The sequence below is a fragment of the Ascaphus truei genome, chromosome 5, assembly GCF_040206685.1.
Source record: "Ascaphus truei isolate aAscTru1 chromosome 5, aAscTru1.hap1, whole genome shotgun sequence".
In the NCBI taxonomy this organism is placed as follows: Eukaryota; Metazoa; Chordata; class Amphibia; order Anura; family Ascaphidae; genus Ascaphus; species Ascaphus truei.
In genome coordinates this window covers 246,784,521-246,800,582 of record NC_134487.1, presented here as the reverse complement: position 1 = coordinate 246,800,582, position 16,062 = coordinate 246,784,521, and the positions used below count along the sequence as shown (strand labels likewise).

At 39.8% G+C, this 16,062-nt stretch overlaps 1 protein-coding gene across 5 annotated transcripts in view; it reads left to right on the top strand.

Moving 5' to 3' along the window:
- Positions 1-16,062, top strand: part of TENM2 (teneurin transmembrane protein 2) — a 2,373,952-nt gene that overhangs the window by 1,031,158 nt on the left and 1,326,732 nt on the right. For all 5 annotated transcript variants that reach the window (XM_075601896.1, XM_075601894.1, XM_075601892.1 and 2 more), the window contains exon 5: positions 14,314-14,379. In XM_075601896.1, coding sequence (XP_075458011.1) covers positions 14,314-14,379 — 66 coding nt within the window. The remainder of the gene's footprint in view (positions 1-14,313; positions 14,380-16,062) is intronic.

Here is a 16,062-nt window from a genome sequence, read left to right as displayed (position 1 = left end):
ATATGCAGGGGGGACCAAAAAAAATAGTTACCCCACTGGTGTGTACAGACCTGGCTTTCCCTATGAATTTACTTTATTTAAGTCACTCTTATTACACAACTTTTCAGCATACTGTATACTGTATAAATGTCATTTGTGAGCATATTCACATGTTTCAGACAGATCAGCAACCCTGCCTTTCCCCGTTATCTGTTAGCATACAATACTGCAGCCATATAAGCTTATGCCAGCACCATTACCCAGCATTTCAGCACAAACTGGGGTAACTAGTAAAACCTACTCACAGACAGCTGTTTCAACCTTTTCGGTCTCATCAGTATGAGGATGATTAAACTTATACAAGATATCAGAATTTTGGATTCATTGGGAACATCTATTAAAAGGAACTGGAAATGTTGTGAAGAAATGTACTCATGCTAAACCAAGTCATAGACTTTAGGGCAACATCAAACTGTCTTATTTAAATATGTATGCATGTACCCATAAACTTAACTACGAGTTATTAAGTATGAATGCTCATTTCATGCCCTACTTTTTTACTACTTGCATGATACAATAGTTAACAATATTACCATCTATACATATGTAGCCAGGTCTCCCCAGCCTGTCAGCACCCCCCTCACCTTACTGACGATCGCGGGTGCAGCCGAGTCAAATGGCGGCACCGCGCGGCGATCTCAGGGGTGAGGGCGGTCAGGCCCCGGCTCGTGGGTTGCCAGGGACGCGTGCGGCCGGTTGCCAAGGCCGCACGCGCGTGTCAGGGCTCCCGGCGCTCTCGGAGCCGGGTTGTAAGGGCGCCGCCATGTTGCGCCGGGTTGTAAGGGCGCCGCCATGTTGCGCAGTAGGTCCCAGGCGGCCCCGATAGCTCGCGCATGCGCAAGGAGAACCCTAGCGCAAGGGAGCAGTTGCGTGAGGGCAGGGAAAGCGCAGGAGAGTCGCGCGAGAGTAGGGATAGTTAGTGAGAGGTTGTGGCGGCCATTAGGGGTTAGTATAGGCAGAGGGAGGGCACGCGCACGCGGCCCCAATGTAAGTACAGCCTCCACGGGACTACAATTCCCATGAGGCTTAGGGCCAAGCACATCAGGTGCTTCATAGGAGCCAATAGGGCTGCAGGACTGCCAGGAGAGCAAGTGGATACATTTTGCGGGCAAAAGAACACACGAGTCAGTCAGAGCAAGGTTGGAGGAAGGAACAGACAAGGGAAGGAGGTAGGGTGCAGGAGAGAGGGACTCCCCTGTATTAGGCCAGCACCCCCTTGGTCCGAGATAGCTCAGCTCCCCAGTAAGGTGAGTGTTGCCAGGGGCAGCCCTCAGGTTAGGGTCCCTGCCACTTACATTAGTGGGAGCTGGAAAAGGAAGGTTACAAAGAGTTGGAGTCAGGGAGCTGTAGGGAAGGAAGGGTGCGGGGAGCGAGTGCAGCTTCTGCCCCATATGAGAGGGACACAGGTTATTATTATTTGTTAGTAAAGTCATTAGTTATATAATCACTGTGTGTGGGGTTTCTGAGTGGGTTCCTATGTAGGGTCATTCTACATTTCCATAGAATCGTACATAGGTGGAGGCGCTGAAAGAAGATACGTTCCAGAGGATTCACCCCAGGCTCTCACTAGCGGAGGCTCAGACCTCCTGTGAGCCTGCAGGTATACGCACCACACCGGTAACACCGCATGTTCTACTCACCCACACTATATATGCGATTGGGTGGGGTGGAATACCCGTTACACATATGATAATCTTTGACGTGAATGCATTCAAAAATTGTATCTGTTATTTTGACATTTTATAAGATTTTTAGGGGTAATTCTATATGCACCGAATCGGACGTTCAGGACATTTTTTACCGTAAATTCCAACTGACTTGTCTTCCTTGTTATTTTGCTTTTTTTTGTTGTTGGTCACATTTAGCTTAATTTTTTTTTAACAAAAGATGCCAGAATTTATTAAAAAAAAATAGCATTGCATTTCTGCTTTCTGCGTGTGAAACCCCCATAGAAATATATCACTGTGACTAATGGTATATGTGGTTACAAATCTATTTTTGAATTAGCCAATGGAAAGGTTACTTTGACATTTAATCAACATTATACATCTTTATCATTTGCTGTGCACTTAATTGCCTATCTGAATAATTAAAAGTCCTTAAGAAAGGCCTTTGGTTAATCACATACAGCTTATAATAGATTATGTCTTTACTCGGGGAATTGAGCACACTATGGGCTCTATTCAAAAGAAAATCCTTGAAATTTGTCTAAATCCTGTATGTGATGCAATTTCTTATCCATTTGGTATAGCAGGGTAATATAGTCTCATTGCACAGGATACCAAATGCTTTAAACTAATTATGTCCAACTACCAATACATTGATATGTGTGAGTTTGATATTTTGTAATCCAACACCCCAAATTTGCTAAATTTAGCCAATAGACGAGTCAAACTTGGAGAAAATTAATGATGTTTTGGGGTGTGGGATTCCAAAAAAGATCTAATCTCTACCAGTAAGTAAATATTAAATTGCACAGACGCACAAAGCATGGGAAACAGCAATATTACTAAGTTCCTCCCTCTTCCACCTTTCATATGCTCCATTCACTTCTTTCTATCTTTTCCTGTCTCGATATCTCATTAGTGTACATATCCCTTCCCCTGATTTCATTTCCTTCCTACTTTGAATGATCTGCACAGCATGTGGCCTGATCGAGAGAGAGAGAGAGAGAGAGAGAGAGAGAGAGAGAGAGAGAGAGAGAGAGAGAGAGAGAGAGAGAGAGAGAGAGAGAGAGAGAGAGAGAGAGAGAGAGAGAGAGAGAGAGAGAGAGATTCAAACCAATAATTGGAATAATTTGCCTATTTACAAGGTCATCTGTTAATAACTAAACATCTCTTCTTTTTGTGAGTGTGCCTAATGTGCATACTGTACAACATTTGCATATTGTGCAAAATTGCACTGCCAAAAACATCTCCAAGTAATCCCACACTGCTTTATAGCTTCCATTAACACCCTTATACTGTACAAGGGAGTTCTTCTACCAAATTTCCTGTCCTAGAGAATCAGACTTTGTCTCGCCTTCAGTTTTCCGCTAAATTTTGATTGTGGGGTCTCCATACCTATTGTATACATTTGTTTGTATGTTATGCTACTGTCTTTCCCCCACATTGTCTAGTAAACTATGTTTATGCTCTAGTAATATATGATAATGATAATACTCAACCAACTGTTGTCTACTCATAAATATAGTATTTAAGTAGGCTAAATCCCTGATGAATAGAGGGCGTATTTATTTAAAAAAAATGTTTTGGACAAACCAATATATTTCTTTACAAATTATGAAATCAATTTAACATTCTATTGAACAAGCTAAGCAATGTGTACAGTACCTTTTTTTAACATCAACAAAATATATAGAATGCTGGTGATTGATTTCTCACAAGTATATACTTTCTGCAGCAGCGTTGAAATGAAAAATAAGGTCATGTAAAAATGGATTTCTTAATACTCAATGTCACAGAATGAAAGCAGGATGCAGTAATATATTTGTTACTTTAAAGTGTTTCTGAGAAGCTGAATGTGTGAAGTTTTGGTACTATTTCATCAAATAAATGCTAAGTGCTGTGTGTGTGTGTGTGTGTGTGTGTGTGTGTGTGTGTGTGTGTGTGTGTGTGTGTGTGTGTGTGTGTGTGTGTGTGTGTGTGTGTGTGTATTTATATGTGTGCCAAATAAACATAAAATAAAAGAGAAATCACAAAATATTAATGTTCAAATAAAAATGGTCACATGCTGAACAGAAAATAATGAGGTTGAAGTCTTAGAAAGAACCAATACTAAATTGCATGATATTAATGTAGACAATGTGATAAAACTGTGTAAGAAAACATTGTAAAAATAACAAACAATCAGCATCATTAGGATACACCAGTGTCGGAACCAGCATTGGGTAGTCTATGCTCATTGGTCTGTTGCTCTCATATGGTATCTTTTCTGATATTTGTATGTATGTTTGGTGTAAACCGGATATACCTCTGATGAAGTGAGAGGAAGTCACAAAAGGTGTCATGGTGGTCAATCTTGACTGCAGGACTTGATCTGTGCTTCTTCTTCTGTTTGCTTTACATACATAGATATCTACAGTATACTTAGTAAAGTTATGGTGGGTAAAAAAAGTGACAAAAACCCTCCACAGCAAAGCATATAGCAAATGGAAATATTACTGTAGGCTCAAAATGGTGTTGCAGACCTGCCTAAGACATGCAAATTAGCATACAGTAATATTTCCATTTGCTAGATATCTATAGGTATATAAAGTCTACAACATGTGTAGCCCCCTTTCCCCCGTGTCTGGGAAGGAACTAACAGTACTGCTATTACCTGTTTGGCTACCAGAAGGCCTGAGCCTCCGCCACTGGGAGCCTGGGGTGATATCTCATTCGCCTTGGTGCAGTGCCTCCAACTGTGAAGGATCCCAATGTGAAGGGATAAGCCCCTCACATGAACAATACCAATAATAACCACACAGAGTATATAATGACTGGTTTACTGAACTCAGGATAAGCAACCTGTACCACACAGTATATAGCCCACACACACAATCCAATACACCATAGGAATGTCCCCAATATACATAGGGTCCTTGGCACCAATATCCCAGATGTCCTTCTCCCCAATATCAGGGCCCACCCAAAAGTTTATTGAATAGCCCTATCCCATGAACTGTTGGTTACACTTGTTGAGGTACCTGCCCGGGGCTCCAGCACCCGGGTACTGCAGACTAACAAACTAGGATCCTCTGATCCAGCGACGTTGTCGTCATCCGCAATGGCATCCACCTCTACGTTGAGTGAACTCTGGTAGGAGGGTCTCACCTTTAAGAGTCTATTCGGAGATGGTCTGGTCCCTGACCACAGGCCATAATCACCGATTGGTGTCTCAATGGTGCTGTAAACTAACTATAGGAAGCTACTAGGGAAATGTCCCTAGCTATGGGCTTTCCCTGTAGAAACCACAATCTGGGGCCTAGTTGGGGCCTAGAGAGGAGATCTGGCCTTGTGTCAGGGCCACTGGCACCCGAGGTACTACTTGTTTCCTTGGCGCCCTTTTTCAGACTGGTGTGGTGTTCCTCAGCGCACCAAATGTATCCTTTACTTCTGCTGACATTGTGGGGACCCTATTGGCCATTCACGCCCATGTAACCTGCAGCCCCTAAGGCTTCTGGTGCTGTAGTCCCTTGCGGAGCCCTTTAGAGTAATGCCCACTGCTCTTTGGTAACCACTCTGCACATGCGCAGGGTGTAGCAATATGGTCGCTGCAACTTTGTGTATCCTGCGCATGTGCAAACCTTCAGTGCGCATGCGAGCGCCTCGCAAGATGGTGGTGCCCTGCCACGGACATCCAGGGCACCAGAGCACTCCCTACACTACCCACTCTCCTCTGCAACCTCCCTGAGCAGCCGGCAGCTGCCCCCCTTCTAGAGCGGAGGTAAACAGGGAAACCAAGGGCCAGAGGGGACCAAGGGAGTCCTAGCTACACATATATAACAGTTTTACATTTCCAAAGTTTATTATGTTACTTTATGAAAGAGACTTGCCTCGTGTCTTTTTTGAGGTGGAAGTAGAAGACATTGAGTAGAGTTTCTAACAAAACCATTTGCAAGAAGTGCGGCCAGTGGTGAGAAACTTCGAAAGGAGACATTTATTGTTTGCATTTTAAGCAGATAACTTATTTCAATGTTTTATTTAATTAATTACCCGCTGAAAGTACCTGGCATTGTTCAGAAATTCTCCCCCTCATCTCTCTCCCTCCCAGAACTTTCTTTTCATACCTTTTGATGTCCACCAATTCTTCTCCAGCATTCTTACTTTCTCCTCACGTGTCACCTGACTTCCTCTTTTTCTTTCTCCGTCTGCTTACTGTGTAAACTTTATAGCTATATCTGACTCCAAGAATTGGCAATTGGATTAATCCCTGGATCAACATCCTTTCCATGTATACTTATTTGGTATATCCCTGTATACCTTTCCTTTCTAAAAAGATGTCCAACCTTTTTTTGAACAAATCTATTTTATCTGCGATCACAGTCTCCATGGGTAATGAATTCCACATTTTAACTGCCCTTACTATAAAGAAACCTTTCCTTTGCTGCTCGTGAAATCTCCTTTCCTCCAACCTTAATGGATGGCCCCGAGTCCTTTGTACTGCCTGTGGGATGAATAGTTATTTTGAAAGCTCCTGATGTCCCCAGTATGATGTAATGTGCCAGATATATACGTAGCCTACCAGTTACAACACTCAGTGGCTGACATGCTGAGTGAAATTGTAATAACTCATAGAATTAAAAATAGAATGTATCCAATTATATCCAAACATAGAAAAATACTTTCTCCTTGATCTCAGAAACCATCATGTAAAATGTGGTTATGATATCTTAAAAGGTATCCAAATGAATAGCAAACAGACAAGTGGCATTCCAAAAAATACATTACATGTGGTCCCTTTGTACAGGGGCTACCCGAAGCTATGGGCCAAACTTACCAAAACCCCACCTATGTTCTTTTTGTTTATCCTATTAGATGCATGCCAAGTTTGGTGGTTCTAGGATTAAGCACGTGGATTTGTATAGCCGGACAAAAAAAATACGTTTCTGAATTATAGTATAAATAATACAGTTTTATGAGTTCCCATAATGTTAAAGGATTAGCATTACTGATGGAGGTCAACTAGTTTGTTTGATCATTAAATTACATATGAAATTTGTTTATCCAGCATCACTATGGAATCTTAACAGAAAGTACAAGAATGAAAACATTTTCATGTGAAAGGACTTGTGTTAGTTGCTAAACTCAACTCATTCACAGCGTACTCAACTGAGACTGCACTTACAAAAGTAGCTTTTAACCTCCATATTGCCTCAATAAAACTATGGTACTCCATTCTGATTCTTCTAGAACTCTTGCCTGCTTTCGATACTCTTGACCACTCCTCTTCTCCTGCACATTCTTCGCTCTCTTTGTACTGCCAGCTCTTCGTTCTCCTCCTGCATCTCTCACCATTCATTTAGTTTCTTACCTCTATGAAAATATCTTTGTTGGTTTACCCCCAGGGTCTGTTTTAGGGGTCTCTCTCTCTCTCTCTCTCTCTCTCTCTCTCTCTTTCTCACTCTCTCTCCCTCTCTCTCCACCTCCTGCCCCCCCCCCCTCAAGCCCCCCAGTGTTCCCTTTTCTATTAAGTCAATAACACCACTATTCACCCAGTCTTGCAGGTATACTGTCTAGGGGTTATATTCGACTTCTCCCTCTCTTTCTCCCCTCATATAAACACTGTTACTAAATCTTGACGTTTCTTCCTCCGCAACATTACAGAGTTACGCCACTTCCACATAAACAATAATACATGCCCTGATCCTCTATCATATTGATTACAGAGACATTCTTTTATCTGGCCTCCCTGCCTCACACTTCTCACCCTTAAAATACATATCTGCTTATGACCTGAAATCTCTCTGCTGGCTTCTCACTGTATAAACTGCAAACTTCCCCTTTTCTGTAAGACACTACACTCCTCTGCACCTCCATATTTGAACTCTGATCTCCCATGACATCCCTAATTGCCTCTTATGGTCTAGATCTTAAGGATGTCTCATGTTTGCATCTTTAACCTCCTTAGCCTCCCACATCTTAAACCTTTTTCACTAATCTCTCCCTACCTATTGATTGCTCCTAGACACAATATTCGTCAAGCACCTTCTCTTTTTCGTTTTCAAAGTCCATCTTAAAATTTACCTCTTAAAATAAGTATCTCAATAAATTATCTATGCCTATACTACTGACTCCAGGTGCACTTTACGTCCCCGACTGCACTTTTATAAATTTACTTTAACTCTTACTGTGTCTCATAATAGGCCACTTAATTGTAAATCCTTTTGGGGCAGGACCTCCTTTTGCAGTATGTTTTAATTTACTTGCTGCTCTCATCCTTTCTATTTAGACTTTACTTTCCCTGTACTGTAATTTTGTAAACTGTGCATACATTGTTGGCATTATATGAATGAAATTATACATACAGTAAATACAGGGCCAGCTAGGTGTTCTGCGGGGCTCAGAGCAGTAAGGTTTTGGCGGGGCCTCTCTTACCTTCTCGGGAGTGGCATATCCTCCTATCACATGGTGTCATGTGGCATCACATTGTCATGGCAATATATGGGTCATGTAGCGTCACGGCACCATGTGATGTCGTTGCGCCATGTGAATCACAGCCCGATAACAACGTGACACTGCAGGAGGAGATGCCACTCCAGAGAAGGTATGAGACACTCACAGAGGCCCACGCTGTCTGGGTAATCAGTTTAATTGTTGTGGGTAAGAGAATCTGCACTGCAGGGTTCAGTGCAGTGACACCGATGGTACCACCATCAAACTGGCCATGCCTACATATATACCTTTACCATGACATTCAGGTACTCCTAATTTGGGTCCTAGTAGTATTAATCCGCAGTAATTTCATGCAGTCTACTTGAGTGTGAATAGTAGCTATAGCTACTAAGAACTCCACTTTTTTTAAAAGCCATTCATTATTGCCTGGACAGCACTGTTTGGTATACACAAAGTCTGTTATTATTCATTATTGGATTACAATTACAGGCATAACCCGCATTAACGTACGCAATGGGTCCAGAGCATATATGTAAAGCGAAAATGTACTTAAAATGAAGCACTACCTTTTTTCCACTTATCGATGCTTCGGTACAGGTATGGAGCCGGTATTGCTGTTCAGGACTGCTGGCCGGCGCATGCGCGTGCTGCCATTGGCCTATTGGGCGAGGGGAATCAGCGCGTCACTACTACGTCGGTCTGTAGGACAGAATATGTGTCCATACTCGCGAAGCGAGCGTACGGACACGGGTGTATGGTGCTATTGAAAATATGTCCTTACTCGCGAGTGTACTTAAAGTGAGTGTCCTTAAACCGGGGTATGCCTGTATAACAAAACAAAGTGACCTACAGTGTCTTATATATGATAGGGCAGTCACTGCACTATGTTGATGTAAATTGTGCTTTGCATTGAGACCGCACTACCACCTTTGAGTAAAATCCTGTTTTTGTAAGTTAAAAGAATATTTCAACCACGTTTCAATAGTGGGCTATTGGACATAAAAGGCCTTGGACATAGAAAAAATTAATACTGCAGTAAGAAGTCATGGCCACTGTAACAGGAATGCATATTTTTATTAATAATATATTGTTTGCGTTCACATCTTTTCATACAGTAATTAATGTATTGTAAGTTTGTTGCTGCTCTTGTCATCTTCAAGTGTCATTTGCAAATCAAAAAAATTGAATTGTGACAAAAGACAACCTTCAACTACAGAGAATACGCATACTGTAGTATGTGCTACATATTCTTTTTAGTTAGAATGTATTTGTATAAAAATAAACAATCTAAAAATTTAAATACCTTCAAAATATTTTTTTCATGCTAAACAAAAAGAAATTCCTCACCCTCAATGACGCGCATGCATATATTTTAACAGCTACAGTGCAATCAAATCTAAAACATGGATTGTAAACCGCATATTTCTTGTCAATAATTGGCCATACTATATTTGAGAATAAACTCACACAAACATATTACCACTTTTAATTAAAGTCATTTAAAGTAATTGATGTCAAATTTGCAGACATGGCTGAACAAGATGCAGGTCTTATAGATAGGATAACCAGATTTTCAAAAGTAGAAACTGGGACATGTAAAAAATTGATTTATAAAACAAATGACATCACTTAAATATAAATATCATAATGGTATATGTCTAATAGCATCTCCATTTATTTTATATTATTGGTTTACTTTAGTTTCCTAACATAAGACAAATCGTCGAGTGTAGCAAAATAACGGTTTGATATATATTAATACAGTGTTTATTTAGAGTATACCAATATATTTAAAATGTTTACTCTTTGATATAATCGATTGCATAAATATATGCAGTGTCCAATTGTACGGTTTTAAGAATTTTAATTGAGTCCAATCAGGTTAAAAGATAAAACCAGGACATTTGAATGGTTTTGAGAAAATAGTCAGGACACTGGGACGTTTAATGAAAATTCAGTACTGTCCCGGCTAAACTGGGGTGCATGGTCACCCTACTTATAGAGGAAAAAGAGGCTAAAATCAACAGCTGTGACACCCTCTTTGTCCATTGGGATATATGTTTGCTGCTCTCATTCCTGTGGAGGCTAGCACTGCTAGCATAGAATATCTGCCATTGTGGTGGAGAAATCCGGATTGGAGCATCGGCAGAGATCTGCGGTAGCAACGGCTCTACTGAGACCCTGGGTGGTCTAAATGCCTATTTTTTTTACCTGTAGCATATGAGTTTAACACTTTATGTCTAATCTTTTTAATTGTTATTAAAAGAAATATGTGCAGTATGTCTATTTTCTTTCTCTCTTTATAACATACTGGAGAGCATTTCTGATATACTGTACCCACGTGCCTTATGTGATCCTAGACACCCTTAGTACACCATTAGGCATAGGATATCCGGTAAGTCTTGAGGCCTGATGTCATATTCCCCAATTCTAAATGCTGATTGCCCAGTTGAAGTGCAATACCTGCCTGCTTTATTCAGTTAACCTGTGAGTGCATGTACTGTATTAACCTTCTACCATAGAACACGCAGTGGGTATCGCACTACAACTTTAGCATCTATGTTCCTGTGAAACTTCTGTAGAGACGTTCCCTTGGAGAAGCACTTTAGAACCTACGGGGTTGTATTTGAAATATTTGATATATTTGTGTCACTAATCAATTACTGTTTTTCACAAATTTGTATCCTATTGATTGATTGCGCTTTGTATTTAATGTTTGTTCAAAATCAACAGGTCTTCATTTAAAAACAATTATGCATATCGTCACAGATAAATATTCCAACACATTGGGAAATTTTGCGTTGTCTTTGTTGGCACAAGTTATATTCAGTAATGTGTGTTTTGCTTTCCAGTTTTTTTTTTGTGGCCAAAAGAAGTGAATTAGAATCCAAAAACACGAAGGGGAAAAGGTAAAATACAACTTGTCCTCCAATTTTAGCTAATTATAAGAAAAACCGAAAAGCAAAATATTCACAAATTGCAGAAATCTGCAATATAACTATGTCAAAGTAATATTGTGTCGGCCGCCTACGGTTGGTGGGAGAATAGTTTACAGTAACTTAGGGAACATTAATCAACTCGGGAGGAATGATGTGCCTTGTTGGAATGGTGTGACTAGGAGCGATAGCGCTACTTCAAGTAGGAAGAATGATGTGACTTGGGATGGGAATAGACATTTGGTGTGGGGTACATATGGGCTAGGCCTGAAAATAGGGCCCACCCTAGGAAGAGAGATTGATAAAATAGAGCAGGGGAGCAGGTGGAGAATGCTGCAGTAGTAAGGGGAAGTGAGGAGGGGAGCTGGAGGCTCTTCGAAGTGATTGGGGGAGGGATCAATTGTCTCCCACAATTGCAGTCAGCAGGCTTATAATTAGGATTCAATTTCTTCTATTTAATGTTCTATAAAGACCTATTTTGCTATGCAGAATATTGAATAAATACTGATCTATTATCTAATTATGAAGTCAAGATTTTCAGCCGCAATTATTGGGTCTTACTGAGGTGTTGTCTCGTTCATATTGGAAGTCAAACCACTATTTTTGATAATAATACATTACAACTTATATCACAAGTATTACTTTTATGAAGAGTAATAAGTAACAATGTAGAAGAGATATGTATGATGTATCATTTGTCTATTCCTCCTTACATTTATTACATTTAATAATATGGCTTTGAATTATAATCTATTGTCAGGTTACCTCCAAGCAGTCCAGTTTTCTCCAAACAGGTATCCATGTTTTGCTATGACAACTCCACATTGGTAACACACATTCATACTTCTTTTGTAATGAAAAGAGAAAAATATATACTGTACTGTGTGCTGGTGTTGAATAATTATAAAATAACACACCTTTATTGTTTTATGAGGTCCAACAAAGACTATCATAGTGAGCTTAGCTTAGAATCCTACTTTAGTATACAGTATGTGGCACTAATATGCAGTATGGAAAACATGTTCAGAATTCTTTTGATTATGTTAATTGTGTTATAATTATTCAATAATTATAATCAATCTTTTGTATTTAGCATTCTAGACATATTTAAAATGTTTGTATTTCTCTTACCATTTTTCTTGATGCAATATACATGTGCAACAAAAAGTATGATGTTCATAACTATATTAGAGATTGTTTACTACAAAGTATCTAGACATAAATTTGCCGCATACATTTTATTTTGTTTCTCCTCATTAACATATGGGAATAGGAATGCATTTCATATCTTCATCCACCAAGCCCACTTGCCTTGACATTTCTAGAGTTCAGATGAATCACCACTAACCTTTCCATGCTGTGCTCCCTCTAATGATGTCCATTCAATAAACGAGATGTGGCTATTGTCACCTTGGTAAATAGCACTGCAACAGAGTTGTCTCTAATTACGAAAGATGTTGTGAGCAGCTGAGCATTGACATTGAGCAGTATTTGTATGTGTTGGTATTTTTAGAGGCGAAAGTGATTCTTTCACTTGCTTTTTCTAAGCTGCTGTTTGTATTTATTTGTTGTGAACTAATATAACCCTTTTATATAGGACTCTACTGTATCCATGTAAGGGGGACAGCTTGATCCAATCCTGTTTTCTTTCTTAGGGGCTTACTAATAATGTGCGACAGCGCCAATTTGGTGCTTCCGAGAAGAAAGTGTCATTGACTTGAATAGGACTTTCTGTGAGCTATCACCGAATCAGCGCAGTCACACTTTAAGTAAACCCCTTTGTAGTCTTTTCTCAATAATGCCTAGAATGTTTTGAGAATGAGTGTAAGATCCAGAAATGCATCTATTGAAAACTACAGCTGACTCCAAATTTTCAAGGGCACTCTTTGCTGTGTAATGTATGGGATTGGCATTATAAATGAGTATTGGCTCTGCCTCTGGTAAGATCAATCCCAAAAGATCCAGGTGTTCACCTGTAAACAGTATGGTAGAGTTGTTCTTAACATTTATGTCAGTAGGAGGCTAGAAACAAGATTACCTAGTCAATACCTGAAAGTATTCACAGCATTAGTATCGCAATGTGCCAACTTCAGAAATGATGATGCAAAAACTTGAAAATCAGGAAAAATCAGAAGATGTATTGCTGAACATAGGAATTTACATTTACAAAAATCGGTGTTCTTGAAAGCTTTTGCGTTCGTAAAACTAAGTAAAACATAAATCCGCTTAAAATCAGACATTGGTCATTTTGCTCTCTGACATCCTTTGCTTTAGAGGTTGTGGCTTTTAATAGCTATATCTCACTCTCCTTTTCCCACCTTCACCTACAGCATGGCATAGTATAATAAATGAAATGGAAAATCTGATTTGTGAAGAGTGTTAACATTAGAAAAAAGTCATTTAATATGGGATACGATAACTATGTACAAATATATTCAGGGTCAATGCAAGGAGTTTTAAAAATAACTATTCATCCCAAGAGCAGTACAAACTACATGGGGTCATCCCATAAATTTGGAGCAAATGAGATTTCTCCAGCAACAAAGGAAAGGATTCTTTACAGTAAGGGCAGTTGCAATGTGGAATTCATTACATATGGAGACTGTGATGGCAGATACAATAGATATCTTCAAAAAAAGGTTGGCTATCTTTTTAGAAAGGAAAGGTATACAGGAATACACCAAATAAGTAAACATGGGAAGGATGTTAATCCAGGGAGAAATCTGATTGCTATTATTTGAAGTCAGGAATGAATTTATTGTTTCCCTTATGAGACATAATTGGATGATGTTTCAATGGGGGGGAGGGGGGGTTGTTTGCCTTCCTCTAATGAAAATACTGTAAATATAAATACAGGATAAATATCTGTCGTCTATATTTAGCATAGGTTGAACTTGAAGGACATGTTTTTTTTCAATCTCGTCTACTATGTACAGTAACTATGAAACTATGTCTTATTTGTTCTCTTTACTCCTCGCATTCAACTCTTAATTTTTTAATTTCTGCTATTCATTCATGTGTTCTGTAACTGACTTTGAAGCGCTCACGTTTTCATTGTATCACTATTTTATACCAATTTACTCGTGTATTTTATTCTTTAATAAATCAATTACTTTCATGCACTCCTTCTTTCACTTATTCACTCACCGTGTCAGTAATACAGTTATTCACTCACTTTCATGCAATTATTTAAATGCCTTATTTCTTCATTCTTTTTTTTTTCATTTTTACTCCAACTACAGATATAGCCAGACTTTCCATCCCTGGAGCAGCGGGGGGAAAAGCATTTTGCCACGGCTCTAGAAAAGGTAAGAGCAGTGAGGTCCATTCTTCCCTGTTGGTCCCCCTCAGTGTTAATCCCTGCTGCCAGAGAATCGGTATTCTGTTGGGTTCCTGCAGTATTTCTCAGCAGGGGGAAACATGTCTGGCTATATCTGTATAAGTTATTTGCTTCCTCTTTTATTCCCTTTTTGTAAATCCAGACAATAGAGTTTGTGTATGGGTGCTTAAATGCAGTAGAAAAAATATTTGCAGTAGCTATTCACAATTAATGAATTGATATAGTGCCCCCCCCCCCATTTACAGTGAGTGAAATAAACCAGTGATGTATGTTGGTAGATCTAAATCTTTTCTGTATGATGATCAGTGGGGTGCAGCGGGGAGAACCTTAGCCAGATTCTCTCCCCTGTAATCCCATAAAAATATTCCAATTAGTATTTCTTCAATAAGACACCATTCAAAAGAAAAAGATATTCTTAATCACTTTTCATTCTTCTTTCACACCCACTGTGGGGTATGCCACAGCGTGAACAGCCGCCAGTTGTAGAGATGCCAGGCACAAAAGTAGTTGAGGCAGCGTACTGCCCCAAAACAGACTGTGTCTTGATAAGTACAAAACAAAATCTTTATTCTGTCTACATGGCTCAAAAAGACAAAAAAATCGACCAATGCATTTCACAACACACCTGTGCTCTATCAAGGAGTATCTGACATTTGGAAATCATTAATCTAAATCCTCTTCCAAGATCTGGGTACTCTGTTCCACCGGAAGCTCATCACACGCATCCGAGGATATAAACGCACCCTGCGTCAAATGCGTGGCACGGAGAAGCTGATCTTAAGGGCAACATGGCTGTCATGGAAACTCCAAATAAATCGCTAACACACACTTAACCAAAAAGAACAAAAACCAAACATGATTTTAATTAAATGAAAGCAAATGATATTACTCCACAACACTAAGGGCCTTATTCAGAGAGGGTTGATAAAAAAAATCACCAGGGAATTTAAAATGCCGTTTTTTCGGGTGTTGCTATCACGGTATTCAGAAAGGCTCCATTACCAGTGATAGCAAAATTCCCAAAACGGGCGAGTTGCTGCCAGCGACAGCATCGAGCCTCTGAAAAGGCCTGAACCGGCGATTCATTTCTGCTGCAGAGAGAGCTGCTCTTAGAGAGCCGCCTCTCACAGCGGAAATGTCGCCCAAAAAATATTTATTTAAATATACATTTCTTTAATAGTGTAGAGGTGCAGGGGGTCTCCGGAGATGAACCACGTTGGTTTTATGTCCGGGGACCCCCTGCTTCCCGAGATACAGGCACCTTTATGGGGTGCCGGTATCTCCTATGCAAGGAAATGTCCCGGTCACGTTACGCGGGACATTTCAATGCAGAGGGATACCGGCACCCCATAAAGGTGCCTGTATCTCAGGAAGCAGGGGGTCCCTAAATCCAAGATGGCCGCTGTGTCACAAGGTAGTTCAGCCAATCAGAGTGTGGAATTATATATTATATATAGAATCTCAGAACATTTGAGACTTATTAATAAGAAAGATTTATTCCATCCAGTATCGAAACATTTTTCGACATGTCCATTAGGAGGATTAAAAAACTTTAGATTTTATGGAGTGGAACACATTCCCATCCATGTTAGAGGAGGCAATAGGCTAAACAGTCTTTACAGGAAAGAAATGTCTTGGATTTTTTGCCTCA